The sequence below is a fragment of the Chiloscyllium punctatum genome, chromosome 15 (assembly GCF_047496795.1).
Source record: "Chiloscyllium punctatum isolate Juve2018m chromosome 15, sChiPun1.3, whole genome shotgun sequence".
NCBI classification, from domain to species: Eukaryota; Metazoa; Chordata; class Chondrichthyes; order Orectolobiformes; family Hemiscylliidae; genus Chiloscyllium; species Chiloscyllium punctatum.
The window spans coordinates 103,043,402-103,060,175 of record NC_092753.1 but is presented as its reverse complement, the minus strand read 5'-3'; the positions used below and the strand labels follow the sequence as shown (position 1 = coordinate 103,060,175).

At 43.0% G+C, this 16,774-nt stretch overlaps 1 protein-coding gene across 4 annotated transcripts in view; it reads left to right on the top strand.

Annotated features, from left to right (window-relative positions):
• Positions 1–16,774, top strand: part of LOC140486540 (homeobox protein PKNOX1-like) — a 114,468-nt gene that overhangs the window by 82,711 nt on the left and 14,983 nt on the right. For all 4 annotated transcript variants that reach the window (XM_072585822.1, XM_072585824.1, XM_072585825.1 and 1 more), the window contains 2 exons: positions 9,988–10,082; positions 15,426–15,557. In XM_072585822.1, coding sequence (XP_072441923.1) covers positions 9,988–10,082; positions 15,426–15,557 — 227 coding nt within the window. The remainder of the gene's footprint in view (positions 1–9,987; positions 10,083–15,425; positions 15,558–16,774) is intronic.

Sequence of the window (16,774 nt, the reverse complement as noted above, 5' to 3'; positions counted from 1 at the left end):
CCAGTTGCCTCCCACAGTTCAAAGATGTGCAGGTTCGGTGAATTGGCCATGAGACAGGTTTTACTGTCTAATGAGTGGTATGTCACATTCCAAGTGATCGATTGTGATAGGGGACTCTCTAGTAAAGGACACAGATGGACATTTCTACAGCTGACAGTGAGGCATCAGAATGGTGTGTTGTGTCCCTGCTGCCAAAGACAAGGATGTCTCAGAGAGGGTGCTGACTATTCTCAAAGGGGGGAGTAACCAGTAGGAGCAGATAGCTGCACATTGGGACCAATGACATAGGAAGAGAAAGGGATGAGTTTCTAAAGAGAAAAGAAAGGAAATTAGGCAGGAGGTCCTCAAGGGGAGTAATATCAGGATTTCTGTAGGTGACACGAATAGGAGGATAGGGCAGATGAATGCCTAGCTGAAGAGCTGGTATAGGTAGCAGGGTTTGCAGTTTTGGATTATTGGAATGTCTTCGGGGGTGCAAGTGACCTGTATAAGAAGGGTGGTTTATACCTGAATAGGGAGGGGACCAATATCCGGGCAGGGAGATTTGCTAATACTGCTTTCTGGCTTTAAACTTTGTGAGGGCAAAGGGAGTGGCAGGCAGGAGGAGGGGTCCCAAAGAGATACTGAGAAAAGAGACTAGTCTAAGGTTGGTACAGTTGAGAAGAGGAGCAAGTCAAATAATCAAGGCAAGCAAGAGAAAGGCAGAGTATGAGGTAAGACTGCTAAATTAAACTGCATTAATTTCAATGCAAGAGGACGTACAGGTAAGGCAGGTGGACTTGGGGCATGGTTGGGAGCATGAGACTAGGATATCATAGCTATTACAGAGTGGTATGTCACGTTCCGAGTGATCGATTGTGATAAGGGACTCTAGTGAAGGACACAGATGGACATTTCTACAACTGACATTGAGGCATCAGAATGGTGTGTTGTGTCCCTGCTGCCAAGGTCAAGGATGCCTCAGAGAGGGTGCTGACTATTCTCAAAGGGAAGGGCAGGAACTGGCACCTTAAGGTCTGATAAGTGACAGATGGAGTTCAACCTGGAAAAGTGTGAAGTCATTGACTTTGGAAGGTTGAATTTGAATGCAGAATAAAGGGTTAAAGACAGGATTCTTGGCAGTGTAGATGAACAGAGGGATCTTGGGGTTCACATCCATAGATCCCTCAAAGTTGCCACCCAGGTTGATAGGGTTGTTAAGAAGGCATATAGTGTATTGGCTTTAATTAACAGGGGTATTGAGTTTAAGAGCTGTGAGGTTATGCTGTAGCTCTGTAAAACCCTGGTAAGACCACATTTAGAATATTGCGTTCAGTTCTGGTCGCCTAGGAAAGGTGTTGCCTGGTTTGGAGGGCGTGTCTCATGAAGAAAGGTTAAGGGAGCTAGGGCTTTTCTCATTGGAGTGAAGAAGGATGAGAGGTGACATGATAAAGGTGTACAAGATGATGAGAGGCATAGATAGAGTGGATAGCCAGAGGCAGAAACGGCTATCATGAAAGGGGCTTAATTTTAAGGTGATTGGAGAAAGGTTTAAGGGAGATGTCAGAGGTTGGTTCTTTAGGCAAACAATGGTGGGTGTGTGGAATGCGTTGCCGGCAGTGGTAGTAGAGTCATATATATTAGGGACATTTAAGCAACTCTTGGAAAGGCATATGGATGGTAGTAAAATGATGGGCATTTAGGTTAGTCTGATCTTAGAGTAGAATAAAAGGCTGACACAACATCGAGGGCCGAAGGGCCTATACTGTGCTGTACCATGCTACAATACTGGATTTAGTGTTGTGCAATGAGACAGAATTGATAAGGGAGCTTAAGGTGACGGAACCCTTAGGAGGCAGTGATCATATTATGATTGAATTTACTCTGCAATATGGAATTTCTGAGAGTAATTCAGGAGACACAGCAGAGATTCATCCTGAGGAAAAAGAAGCATGGTACAGGGAGGGTGAGGCAACCATGGCTGATGAGGGAATAAAAGCAAAAGAGAAAGTATATAATGTGGTGTAGGGCAGTGTACTGTTCTATATTCTATGTTCTAACTTGCCCATAGCGTGCAGGGTTGTGTAGGTTAGGTGCATTAGTCAAGGATAAATGTAGAATATGAGGATAGGGGGAATGGGTCCGGAAGGGTTCCTCTTCGGAGGCTTGGTGTGGACATGTTGGGCTGAATGGCCTGTTTCCACACTGTGGGGATTCTATAATTATGTACATCAGGGTGGGGGAGAGTTACCTGGACACTGTGTTTCAGGAGACAGTCACACTTCTTAAACTAATTAACTCAAATTCAGCCAGTGGTCAGGGACAGGAAGATGTGGCTGAGAGTGAGGCCGGTCGAGGGATCCAGGAGGTAGAGTTGCAGGAGCCTCAGCCCCTGTCCATGTCCAACAGGTTCAAGAGTTTAGCTCCCTGTGTGGACAGGAATGGGGACTGCAGGGAGGATGAGCCGACTGACCACAGCATTATGGTGCAGGGAGCCATTCAAGTGGGGAGAGAGAGAAGAGAACTATTGTTGTAATTGGGGATAGTATAGTTCGAGGCATAGGCACTGTTCCCTGTGACCAGCATTGAGAGTCCTGAAGGTTGTGTTGCCTGCCTGGTGCTCGGGTTTGTGATATCTCATCTGGACTGTAGAGAAACCTGGAGTGGGAAGGTAAAGATCCAGTGGTCATGGTCTGTGTAGATAAAATTAGGGCAGAGGTTCTGCTAAGGGAGTATGAACAGCTCAAAGCTAAATTAAAAGCAGAACCAAAAAGGTAATAATCTCTAGATTAATACCTGTGCCATGAGCTGATTAACACAGGGTGAATAAGATTAAGCAGGTAAATGCGTGGCACAAAGATTGGTGCAGGAGACATGGGACATTGGCACCAGTATCGGGGAAGAAGGGACCTGTTCCGATGGGTTGGTTTTCATCTGAACCATGCTGGGACCAGAGTCCTCGTGAATCACATAACTAGGCCTGGAAACGTGGCTTTAAACTAAATGGGGGGGGAGGGGGTGATTGGGATGGGGGAGGAGGAGGAGAGCTCAGTTATAGGGGAAATTAGAAAACCTGAATTAAAGGAGGAAGTAAGAGAACAGAACTCTTATTAGATGTTATTAAAATCTCCAGCACAGATACAAGTAGGATGGAGTATATGGAAAGGGTCAGCAATCAAACTTCAAGTACAATGGACAAACAAATGACAATGAGAAGAGAGAAGGTTAATACAGGACTGAAGCTGTTACATCTGAATGCAGACAGTATAAGGAATTAGGTAACTGAGCTTGTGGCACAGATCGAAATCGGCAGGTATGACGTAGTAGGCATTACGGAGAGGTGGCTGCAAGAGGATCAGGATTGGGAACTGAATATTCAAGGATTTACATCCTATCGTAAAGATAAGCAGGTGGTCAGAGAGGGTGGGACTGTCCTATTAGTCAGAAATGAAATTAAATCAATAGTAAGAAACAAAGTAGGGTCAGATGGGGTAGAACTGAGGAACAGCAAAGGTTAAAAAAACACATAGTTGGAGTTATGTGCAGGCCTCCAAATAGTCAGGAGTTGGGGCACAAGATACACCAGGAGGTAGAAAAGATGTGTAAGAAAGACAATGTTGCGGTGGTTATGGGGGATTTCAATAAGCAGATGGTCTGGGAAAATCAGGTTGGTGGTGTGTTGCTGGAAAAGCACAGCAGGTCAGGCAGCATCCAAGGAGCAGGAAAATCAACGTTTCGGGCAAAAGCCCTTCATCAGGCTTCGGCCCGAAATGTTGAGTTTCCAGCTCCTCAGATGCTGCCCGACCTGCTGTGCTCTTCCAGCAACACACTCTCAACTCTGATCTCCAGCATCTGCTGACCTCACTGTCTCCAAATCAGGTTGGTAGTGGATTCCAAGAAAAGGAGTTTGTGGAATATCCACGAAATGGATTTTTGGAGCAGCTTGTGGTAGAGCCCACCAAGGAACAGGTAATACTGGATTTAGTGTTGTGCAATGAGGCAGAATTGATAAGGGAGCTTAAGGTGAAGGAACCCTTAGGAGGCAGTGATCATATTATGATTGAATTTACTCTGCAATTTGGAGTTTCTGAGAGTAATTCAGGAGACACAGCAGAGATTCATCCTGAGGAAAAAGAAGCATGGTACAGGGAGGGTGAGGCAATCAACGAGGGAAGTCAGAGATAATACAAAAGAGAAAGTATATAATGTGGCGTAGGGCAGTGGGAATCCAGAGGATTGAGAAGCTTGCAAAGACCAACAGAGGGCAAAAAATCAGAAATGAGAAAGGAGAAGATTATATATGAGAGTAAGCTAGCCAGTAATATAAAGGAAGACTGTAAGAGTTTCTTTAAATATATAAAGGACAAAAGAGAGGCGAAAATAGACATTGAGCCACTGGAAAATGACGCTGGAGAGATAGTAGTGGGGAACAAGAAAATGGCCGAAGCACCGAATAATTACTTTGCATCCGTCTTCATAGTGGAAGACACAAGTAAAATCCCAAACATTCCAGAGAGTGAGGGGGCAGAACTGAGTATGGTGGCCATCACCAAGGAGAAGGTGCTAAAAAGACTGAATGGCCTGAAGGTGGATAAATCACCTTGACCAGGTGGCCTACACCCCAGAATTCTAAGGGAGATCGCTGAATAGATAGTGGAGGCATTAGTGGTGATCCTTCAGGAATCACTAGAAACAGGACAGTCTCAGAGAACTGGAAAATCACTAATATGACACCTCTGCTTAAGGGAGTAAGACAACAAAAGGGAAATTACAGACCGATTAGCCTAACCTCGGTCCTGGGTAAGTTCCTGGAATCCATTGTGAAGGATGAGATTTCTGAATACTTGGAAGTGCATGGTAAAATAGGGTAGAGTCAGCATGGTTTCGTCAAGGGAAGGTCATGCCTGACAAATCTGCTAGAATTCTTAGTAAAAAGTAGGTTCGACCAAGGTGAGCCAATGAATGTTATCTACCTGGACTTCAAGAATGCCTTTGACAAGGTGCTATACTGTATGCTACTGAATATAGGTAGAGGGACAGGTAGCATTGAGGAGTGCAGGAGGCTGCAGAAGGATTTGGTAAAAACAAGGACTGCAGATGCTGGAAACCAGAGTCTAGATTAGAGTGGTGCTGGAAAAGCACAGCAGGTCAGGCAGCATTCGAGAAGCAGGAAGGGCTTTTGCCTGAAACGTCAATTTTCCTGCTCCTCGGATGCTGCCTGACCTGCTGTGCTTTTCCAGCACCACTCTAATCTAGACTGCAGAAGTATTTGGACAGGCTAGAAAAGTAGGCAAAGAAGTGGCAGATGGAGTGGGAAAGTGTGAGGTCATGCATCTTGGTGGGGAGAATAGAGGCATGGACTATTTTCTAAGTGGGACAAAAATGCAAAAGTCTGAAGTGCAAAGAGACTTGGGAGTTCTAGTCCAAGATTCTCTCAAGGTAAACTCGCAGGTTGAGTCAGTAGTTAGGAAGGCAAATGCAATGATGGCATTTATTTTGAGTGGACTTGCATATAAAAGTAGGGGCATACTGAGACTCTATAAGGCTCTGGTCAGACCATATTTCGAGTATTGTGCGCAGTTTTGGGCCCCAAATCTCAGGAAGGATGTACTGGCCCTGAAGTGTGTTCAGATGAGGTTCACAAGAATGGTCCCTGGAACGAAAAGCTTAGCATTTGAGAAATGTTTAAGGACTCGGGGTCTATAACCAATAAAGTTGAGAAGGATGAGGGGGGGGTCTAATTGAAACCCAGGATACTGAGTGGTCCGGGCAGAGTGGATGTTGGAAAGATGTTCCCATTGGTAGGAGAGACTAGTAGCCAAGGGCACAGTCTTAGAGTAAAAGGGAAGACCCTTTAGAATGGAAATATGGAGAAACTTCTTCAGCCAGAGAGTGGGGAATCGATGGAATTCATTGTCACAGAAAGGTGTGGAGACCAGGTCAGTGAGTTTATTTAAGACTGAGATAGATAGATAGGTTCCTGAGTATCAAGTGTTTTAGGGAGAAAGAGGGAAAATATGGTTGAGAAACATATCAGCCATGATTGAATGGCAGAGCAGATACGATAGACTGAATGGCCTACTTTCTGCTCCTATGTCTTATGGTCTTATTTCCCAACTACCCCCGAAATAACTCTTCAGAGGCTGCTATTCTGTCACCAATCACCCTCCGTTCTCAAATGCGTAGCCTTTGACAATAGCACAGCCTTTCACTGAGTGAAGCATTCCAGGGCTCAGTACTGCTGACATTCGTCCTTTTATTGTCAACCAGCTCTTCCTGATTGGGGTTGCTTATCTAATCCAATTTGAGAACTCATTCTATGAATTCTATAAGCTGGCTAAGTTCATTACAATCACTACGTTCCTCACCATGAATCCACAAACGCAGGGCAGTCCGATTCCTTTACAAGCCTCAAGATGCTTTTTAATACTGAATCAGGTTCGTCCAACTTGGAATCTAACATGGGAGGTGTATAATGAATGGGAGCTCACCTCTTGTGCCAGGAGTGCCTCGGTGGGCTTTCACTTCTTTCTTCCAGAGGCAGAAGTGTAGAGGTGCTCCTTCAGTCACGCCCATCTCTGGTTCAGAGGACTCAATTATGTTTGTTGGAGAGAGTGATCACTGGGTCCCTGAAGTATTTCTGAAGGCTTGGATGGGCAGTGTAGGTTTTGCACATTGTGTGAATTTGCAGCTTCCAAATGATCCCCATGCTTGATTAGATTAGATTAGATTAGATTAGATTAGATTAGATTAGATTACTTACAGTGTGGAAACAGGCCCTTCGGCCCAACAAGTCCACACCGCCCCGCCGAAGCGTAACCCACCCATACCCCTACATCTACATCTACCCCTTACCTCACACTACGGACAATTTAGCATGGCCAATTCACCTGACCTGCACATCTTTGGAGTGTGGGAGGAAACCGGAGCACCCGGAGGAAACCCACGCAGACACGGGGAGAACGTGCAAACTCCACACAGTCAGTCGCCTGAGGCGGGAATTGAACCCGGGTCTCAGGCGCTGTGAGGCAGCAGTGCTAACCACTGTGCCACCGTGCCGCCCACAAACATCGACCCAAACATTGTAGATTGCTGATCCAGATCTCATGTTGATCATGCCGCTTACCTGTGTTTGGTCAGTTCCATGGTTCTTGCACCAGACTTTGTCCATTTTGTCTGTCTCACCTGATGGAGTCTTGGGTTCAATACTGGATTTCCTAGTGTTGTTCAACCCCACCGGGTGTGGGCAGATCAGGCTTAGCCTATTTCTAGTCTTCTACCTATTTCTACTCAGCCTCCTGGATGGTGTTCTAATTTGTAATTAAAAGTACTTAGTATTAGAGCCATCACTGAAGTAACCCGGAAATATTGGTGACACTGCCTTACCCTCTTTAAGCAGACCAAGTAGGGTTTGTGGTCTGTGATTATCATGAATTTTCATCCATAGAGTTATTGGTGGAACTGTCTGACTCCAAATATGACCACCAATCCTTCTTTTTCTACATGTGCATATTTATGCTCTGCATTAGCCAGAGTCACGGATGCATAAGCTATTGGGCGTTTCTCTCGAATGGGCTACCTATGATGGGAAAGCATTGGACATTGATACCAGATCTTTCTTGGGATTGTAGTGTGCCGACATGTTAGAAAATGATAGCTGTTCCTTGACTTCATTGAAAGCTGGGCCTTTCTATGAGACCATTTCTAAGGCTGCCCCTTCTTTAGGAGTTGATGCAATGACACCAGATGAATGCCAAGTTGTGTATGAACTTTCCGTAATAATTTACTAGATCCAGAAATGACGTAAGCTCCAGGACAGACATGGGGGCTATGCCAATTTTGATCACCACCACTTTATCTTCTAACGGGTGTAACCTGGTCTTGTCGACATTTTAGGTCACTTGGCAGGCCTGGAACACACATTTTTCCCTTCTTAGGCATAGGTTGCCTCAGAAAAACACCTTGGGCCATTTTCAAGTTCTCTAAGTGCTCCTTATTGGTTTTCTGTGTTATCATGATGTCATCTAGATAAATGGTGACCTGAGGTACATCCTACAAAACGTTCTCCATCGTCTGAACAGACTGATGATACCCCACATGGCTGTCTCATATTTTGGTAGAAATCCTTATGGGTATTATTTGTAGCATACCTCTGAGAATCCTAATCTAAACGTGACTGCAAGTAAGCATAGTTCATGTCAAGCTTCTTGCAGGACAAACCCCCTGCCAGCTTTGCGTACAACTCCTCTATTTGAGGGATTGGGTATTTATCCAAATATGAGAAATTATGTATAATGTGGAAAGATGGGAAGTTGTTTATTTTGGAAGAGAGAAAAAAAGAATAGAATATTATTTAAATTGAGACAAACTGCAAAACGCTGCAGCACAAAGGGACTTGGGTGGAAACTTGTGCAAGAATGATGCAAACGATCATGAAAACTAAGGGAATGTTGGCCCTTATTTGAAGAGAGTTGAAGGATATGAGTAGGAAGGTCTCACAGCAACGGTTGGTCGGATCATATCTTGTGTAGTTTGAGCAGTTTTGGTTCCCTTATTTAAGGAAAGATCCATTAAATAAACGCAGTTCAAAGAAGGTTCATTAAGACGATCTCTGGTTTGGAGGGATTGTCTTATGAGCAAAGGCTAGACACATTGGGCCTCCACTCACTGGAGTTTAGAAGAACGATGTCTCATTGAAACATACTCCTCCTTAAAAGGCTTGCCAGAGTACATACTGAGATGATTCTCCCATCCTATCAGAGTATAGAACTGGGGTGTTACATTAAGACTGAGCCGAAGAGGAATTTCTGCTTGGAACTCCTTACTACAGAGAGCTGTGGGTGAGAGTTCTTGCGTATATTTAAAGTTGAGATAAATAGATTCTTCAATAAAACAAAGAACTGCAGATGCTGGAAAGTCTGGCAGCATCTTTGCGGAGAAGGCAGAATGAACAATTTTATTCGGGTGACCCTTAATCAGAAGATTGATTATTGATCAGTCAGGGAATTAAGGGTTATGAGGCAAGGCAGGAAAGTTGATGTGTGGAATGTTGAATCAGCCATGATCCTATTGAATGGTGGAGCAAGGTTGAGGGGCCAAACAGTGTATTCTTATTACTATCTTTTAATGATCTTATTGTTGCTTCCATGTTGAAATACTTGTTGGGAATCCAGTCCTCTTACCAATCTATTCTGCTTTCCCTTTTTCTGATATTTAACATCTGGAGTTTTGACTCCATCATGGCGGCACAGTGGCTCAGTGGTGAGTACTGCTCCTCACAGCGCCAGGTGCCTGGGGTCGATTCCACCCTCTTGTGACTGTGTGGAGTCTGCACGGGTTACCTCTGGGTGCTCCGGTTTCCCCCCTCAGTCCAAAGATGAGCAGGTTAGGTGAATTAGCCATGGAAGATGCAGGGTTACAGGAATAGGATAGGGGGTTGGGTCTGGGTTGGATGGTGTTCAGCAGATCAGTGCAGACTTGAAATGGCTGAGTGGCCTCTTTCCACACAGGGATTTTTTTGATTCTATGGCCTAGCATGTACTGAGGCACAATGAAAAGCTTTATCTTGCAAGCAACACAGGCAAATCACAGAGTTAATAGCACGGTTAATAGGGCGGTACGGTGGCACAGTGGTTAGCACTGCTGCCTCACAGCGACAGAAACCTGGGTTCAATTCCCGACTCAGGCGACTGACTGTGTGGTGTTTGCATATTCTCCCCGTGTCTGCGTGGGTTTCCTCCGGGTCCTCCGGTTTCCTCCCACAGTCCAAAGATGTGCAGGTTAGGTGAATTGGTCATGCTAAGTTGCCCGTAGTGTTAGGTAAAGGGGTAAATATAGGGGAATGGGTGGGTTGCGCTTCAGCGGGTCGGTGTGGACTTGTTGGGCCGAAGGGCCAGTTTCCACACTGTAAGTAATCTAATCTAATTTCACATGCTAATGATTTTGTAAATTGAAGTTGTTCACAGCCAAAATGTATTTGCAACTTAGCCTATTCCCTTTCTTCAATAGGTGGTGGGGCAGTTTATCAGCCTGTTACTGTGGTTACGCCTCAAGGCCAGGTAGTGACGCAAACACATGGCACAATACGTATCCAGAATGCACAGGTAGGTTTATAGCTTCATATTGGGAGGGAACTGGTAATGAGTGAGAGTATCATAAACAGCAAAAATAAATTATTGAATGGTCGTCATACTGCTTTGTGATAACTTACACTTTTAATATTATTAATTGTATCAAACTCTAGTTTATAGCAAAAAGGTACATCTGGCATGTAATTAGGTGGAAATATTCTCCATCACAAGAGCAGTGTATACATTGGTAACACCAAGATCCACAATATACATTCACAGTGAGCAGGCTGGCTACAGTGACTGCACTATTGCAGGGTACAACCTAGTTGTACAGATACGAGGAGGATACAGGTACAGTGTGAAGGTTGATGAACACTGTGTCGTTTCAGTACATAAACTGATTACACATCACCCTGATCATAACATTGCAAGGTATTTGATGGGCCGAATGGCTTAATTTCTGCTCCTTTGTCTTATGGTCTTATGGTACATGCTGGTTATGCTGATGCACGGAATGACCTGTATCAATACAGAGGTTTATTATCCTGATGCTAAGAATATGATTGCACTGGTTGGAGTGATACCTCAGACAAAGGAAGTTGATTGTTGGAGATCAGTCATTTCAGCTCCAGGACATCTCTGCAGGAGTTCCCCTGGATAGTATCCTAAGCCCAATCATCTTCAGCTGCTTCATCAATGACCTTCCCTCCATCATAAGGTCAGAAATGGGGATGTATAATAATTAACATACAATGTTCAACTCGATTCATGACTCCTCGGATAAAGAAATAGTCTGTTTTAAGATGCAGCGATTTCCCGAAAGTATCCAGAACTGGGCTGAAATAGCAAGTAGCATTCATATCATGCAAATGCCAGGCAATAACCATTTCCAATAAGAGATAGTTTAACCATCACTCCATGACATTCAGTAATATTATTGTCCCTGAATTCCCCATTATCAACATCCTGGGAGTTACCATTGACCAGAAACTGGACTGGACTAGCCACATAAGTATTGTGGCTCTAAGAGCAGGTCAGAGGCTAGGAATACTGCGGTGAGTAATTCACCTGCTGACTCCCCACAGCCTGTCCACCATCTACAAGGCACAAGTCATTCACTCCCTCCACCACCAACGCTCAGTAGCAGCAGTGTGTACTATCTACAAGATACACTGCAGAAAGTCACCAAGGATACTTAGTCTTTCCCAAAACCACCATATAGAAGGACAAGGGCAGCAGGTACATGGGAACAACAGCATCTGCAAGTTTCCCCTCCAAGTGACACTCCATCCTGACTTGGAAATATATTGTCATTCGTTTAGTGTTACTGGGTCAAAATCCTGGCACTCCCTCCCTAACAGCAATTTGGGTCTATCTATGACACATGGACTGCAACAGTTCTAAGAAAGCAGCTCACCAATAAATGCGAGTGACATCCTCCCAGAAATGAATTTATAAAAACGTGCAGAATGATTACATTAATACGAGATGAACAGTCACAGTGTGTGGACTGATTATAATTTAATGATGGAGTAGTCATGAGAGGCTGACAGCTTCCATTCATGTCACCTTCTGATAATGGCATAGTGTTCGAACTGTAGAGTTTTGTGACAGAAATTATCCTGAGTTGTCTGAATGGCGATGTCTGGTGGTGACTGTGCAGTATACTGTGACCTGATTCTCTTACAAAGGAACAGCTTGTACACACACTAAACTGCTGAAGTAGATAGAGGTTTACTCTTTAGAAGAAAATGACTGAATTGATCTTTATTTGCAAGGAAAGTGAAATTAAACTCTGCCATCCACATTTCTCCTCCATTTTCTCAGCTGTTTTCTTGTCCAGGTTTGGTGGCAGGGAAGAATTGTCCTTTAAAACGCACACATCTTGAAATATCCAGAACACTCTAATGCAATAATAATTTCTTACAAAGTTCAAGTTATTGCTTCCACTAAAATAAAACAAAGAATTATGGATGCTGGAAACTGAAACAAAATGGAAACAGAAGTGTTACTAAAAATGTTAACTCTGCTTTCTTTCCACAGATGCTGCCAGACCTGCTGAGTTTCTCCAGCAATATCTATTTTTATTACTTGCACTAATCCATTGGCCACAGTAAAGAGGCAGGCTGCCTTCTAGTCCAATACCAGCAACCTTTCCAGCTGTCAGGCCCAGAATTCAAGATATGATTGTTCCACGTGTCATCCTAACAACTTTGTTGGGATTTACTAGGATTGAAATAAAACCCACAGTGAGAATTTACTTTTGTTTCTTGCCTTTCCTGAGGAATAAATAGATATGTAACCATAAATTTTTCCAGTCTGTGGTTCAATACACTTCCCTAAACTGTGTCTCTGTATTCATTGTCCCAAGGCTTCCCTTGTCTCTACTGCTTTGAATTCAAGATCCATCTTCTCAACTTTAAATCCCTCTAGAACCTTGTCCGCTAAATCCCCAACCTGATATCTCTACCCGAGCACTTTGTTCCCCAGTGGTTTATTGTGTATCACTTTGCTTCACAAAAGGTGGCAGAATATTTGCTTCACATAACTCCTGTTGCTTAAAAAGCCTATGTGACTATGCTTTCAGGTACAGTTCAGTGACTGGATTTGATTTGATTTATTTTTGTTACATGTATCGAGATACAGTGAAAAGTATTGTTTTGTGTGCTATCCAGGCAAATCATGCCTTATGTCAGGGTAATAAAACAGATTGCAGAATATGGTGTTAGAGATACAGAGAAGATGCAGAGAAAGATAAACTTTAATATATGGGCGGTCTGTTCGAAAACATTTCATGGGCCCCTGTTGGTGAACTGTTTAACAGTGTAACCTGGGCACCATCAGCATGAGGCAGTGCATTTAGAAGATGCTCAGGTTCCCTGTTGGCTTCTACCTACATGACATTTCCTCACTATTGCTTAGGTTCTAACTTCGCTGTCTTTGCAGCTCCAGCCAAGTATTGCAAGAATAAGGAGTGGTACTAAGACCTTGTGTGGCCTGTTCAAATGTTCTGAAAGTGGATCATTCAGCAAGAGATGCTACAAGGAATATTAGCTGCTCTGAGTGCCTTTACACTTTATTGTAGTATAGAGGCTGTGTGGATAAAGCAATCCTTTGATTTGGCTGTTGCCTGTTTATACTCTGAACAAGCTGAATTGTTTTACCCAGTAGTGGTTGATCTGTAAAGTCAGTGGAAGTCAAATATATTTTGTAAAATTCTCCTTGGGGGGGGGGGGGGGGGGGCTAAACTACTTTCCATTATGTGGTTACTGAGCTGTATAACACTTAGCTATCATGTTCTACCCATGATTTGTTTGAAGTTCGTTGATCTCTGAGAGGTTGTCATCCTGAAATGTTAACCGTTTCTCTTTATAGATGCTATTGGACCTGCTGACGGCTTCTAACATTTTCAGTTTTTAAGTCTGTTAACAAGTCTTACATAGAGATAAAAGCAAGATACTGCATCCACTAGAGATCTGAAATAAAAATGGAAAGTGCTGGAGAAACTCGGCAGGTCTGGCAGTATATGTGGAGTGTTAACGTTTTGAGACCAATGTGACTCTGCTTCAAACTCTTCCCTTTACACAGATGCTGCCAGGTTTGCTGAGTTTCTTCAGTATTTTCTGTTTTGTGGTAATGTAGACAACTGGATGAATAATCAAAGGGCTGTGATAAGTCCTATTCTATGAACTCAGTAAATCCAGACTAGAAAGTGAGGGTTAGTAATAGTGACTAGAAAACTACCAGATTGTCACAAAAATTAATTTCATTAATTTCCTTTGGAGAATTAAATCTGCTGTCATTACATGGTTTGGTATATGACACACTGTGAACATGCAGTTGTGCGATTTCATTCCAAATTGTTTTTTGAAATGGCAGTAGCAAGTCCATAAAACAATAATATACAGAAGCAGATTAAACCATTCAGCCCATCCAATCTGCTCTGCTATTTAGTCACGGCTGATAAGTTTCTCAACTCCATTCTCCTGCCTCTCCCTATAACCCTTGATCCCCTTACTAATCATGAACCTATTTATTGCTATCTTAAATACACTCGATCACTTTGCCTGCATAGTCTTCTGTGACAATGTGTTCCACAGGTTAACCACCCTCTGGCTGAAAAAATCCCTCCTCATCATAGTTCAAGATTTTTTAACTCACTCTGAGGCTGTGGTCTTGGGTCCTAAGTCTCTGTGTCCATTTTATCCAGGCCTCTCAATATTCTGTAAATTTCAATGAGATTTTTTCATATCTTTCTACACTCCATCGAGTATGCACCAAGAATCCTCAACTGCTCCTCCTATTACAAGCCTACACCCCTGGGATCATTCCTGTATACTTCCCCTCCAACACTAGCACACCTTGCCATTGATAAGTGGCCCAAAACTGCTCTCACTATTCCAAATGTGGTCTGACCATAGTCTTGTACAGCCTCAACAGTACACACCGGCTGTTGTTTTCTGGCCCTCTTGAATGAATATTGCATTAGACATCCTAATTGCCAAATGAACTTGCACGTTAACCTTAAGAGAATCTTGAAGTACAACTCCCAAGCCCCCTTGCACTTCAGATTTCTGAAGGCTTTCCCCATTTGAAAATAGTCTGAACCTTTATTCTTCCAACTACGTAACTTCATATTTTGCCACAAAGCATTCCATCTGCCACTTCTTTGCCCACTCACCGAGCATGTCCAAGTCCTTCTGCTGCCTCCTCACTTCCTCAGCACGACCTGTTCCACTGTCATCTATCTTTCTGTCATCTGCAAACTTAGCAACAGTATCCTCTGTACTCCAATGTCCTAACACAGACCCCCACAGAACTCCACTGCTATCTTGGAAAAGACCCCTTTATCTCTACTCTCTACCTTCTACCAGTACCTTGCCCCAGTACCTTGCCCCTAACACTATGGGCTCTTACCTTATTTTGCAGCCTCCTGTATGACATCTTGTCAAAGTCAATCAGTTGTACTCATGCTTAACATCATTTTCTCAAAGGTAATTAAAGCTGATCTTCTAGTGACAACCACATTCGATGAATACATAAAAATACTAAGGCTGTAGACTCTGCAAAAAACCAGTTTAGTGCTGTGGTGTTCCCAGAGTAGTACTGTGCGTCAGTGAGTCTGGTATGTTAGCAATGTGTTCCACTGAAAGCAACCAGGTGAAAATGACCATTTGAAAATATTAGAGTCTGCTGTTCTCTATTAAAGCTCATTCGAGACAGTGGATTATTTTAAGTTGTACATTTAACTGTTGCGGATAGTTAAATCATGCCTGTCCTTTAGACAGATCAGCACTCTAAATCTGAAACTTATGCATTAGGCAAGTTTATTTAAATACTGATTGAATGTCACACAGAATATTTGTTTTTTAACAGCTGCAGCTGCAACTAAATCAAGATGTGAATGTCTTGCATCAAGACAGTGAGAATTCTCCAAAAAACAAACGAGGAGTCTTGCCAAAGCAAGCCACTAATATCATGAGATCCTGGCTGTTCCAGCACATTGCAGTAAGTTTCACATGTCATGTTGTTTAGCTGTAGATGACAGCTGCAATAAAACTCTTGTTTTAAATTTGTTATGCTCATTTGAACAATTTTTTATTTTCTGTGTTCAATCGATTTCTTTATGTGGGCTGGTGTGATTTTTTAGTATCATCAAGTAGCTCATATGATAAATATTTCCAGCTGTGTGTCTCATTGTGAACAGTGTCACATGCTTGACTCAACAAATATTCCATAGCTTGATTGTGAAGTTCAGCTTGGTTCCCTGTTAACATAATTCCAGTTTGTCTAGTGAGATTTAGTCTTCAGTGCTTCAGGCTGCACAGTGTAAGCTGTTCTCATCAGATTTCAATTTCACATTTAAAATACCTAATGATTAAAATTCTGGTGTTATGTATTCCTTGTGGCACTGCTGATGAGCTTCACAAAGACCTGGTTGGACCACACCTTGAATCTCTGTGAGCAACCCTGGCCACCTCATCTTAGAAAGATACATCAGCCTTGGATAGATCAACAAAATGATCCTAAAATCCTAAAATTTCCAAAAGAACCTACTTAGAATTTTGAAGGTTAAGAAGTGATTTAACCAGATTTTTCAAGATGGGAAACAGAAAGGATAGATTGGAAGAAACTCACTGGGAAGCCATGGGTTAGAGAACAAGCTAAAAATCAGTGCCAGACCTTTCAAGAAGTTAGCACGTGCAAAGGTTGATAGAGGTTTGCCACTTTATTCTGCAAATATCGATGGAGGCTAGATTAATAGTTAATTTTAAAACTATGATTCACAACCTTTTGGGATCTAAAGGTGTTAAAGGATAGGGGCAGAGAAGATAGATGTGAGAAATAAAATCAGAAATTGCTGTAAAGACTTAGCAGGTCTGGCATCATCTGTGGAGAAAGAGCAGAGTTAGCTTCGGGCAGAAAGATTAAAAATGAAATATTAACTCTGATTTTGTTTCTGATTTCCAGCATCTGCAGTTCTTTGAGTTTTTTTTTGTTTAAGGTAGATGTGAGGTTAGGTTACAGATGACAAAGGAGATCAGAAATGAGGATGAGGGAGAGGGAGAGATTGAATGCGAGAATGAGAGTTGGTAGAGGGTTTTGGGGGAGGTAGAGACAGGAGTAGAGTGGAGAGTGGAGCAGAAGTAGACCATTGAGTCTGTTACGCCATACAATGTGACCATGGCTGATCTGATAAGCCTCAATTCCACTTTCTTGCCTTT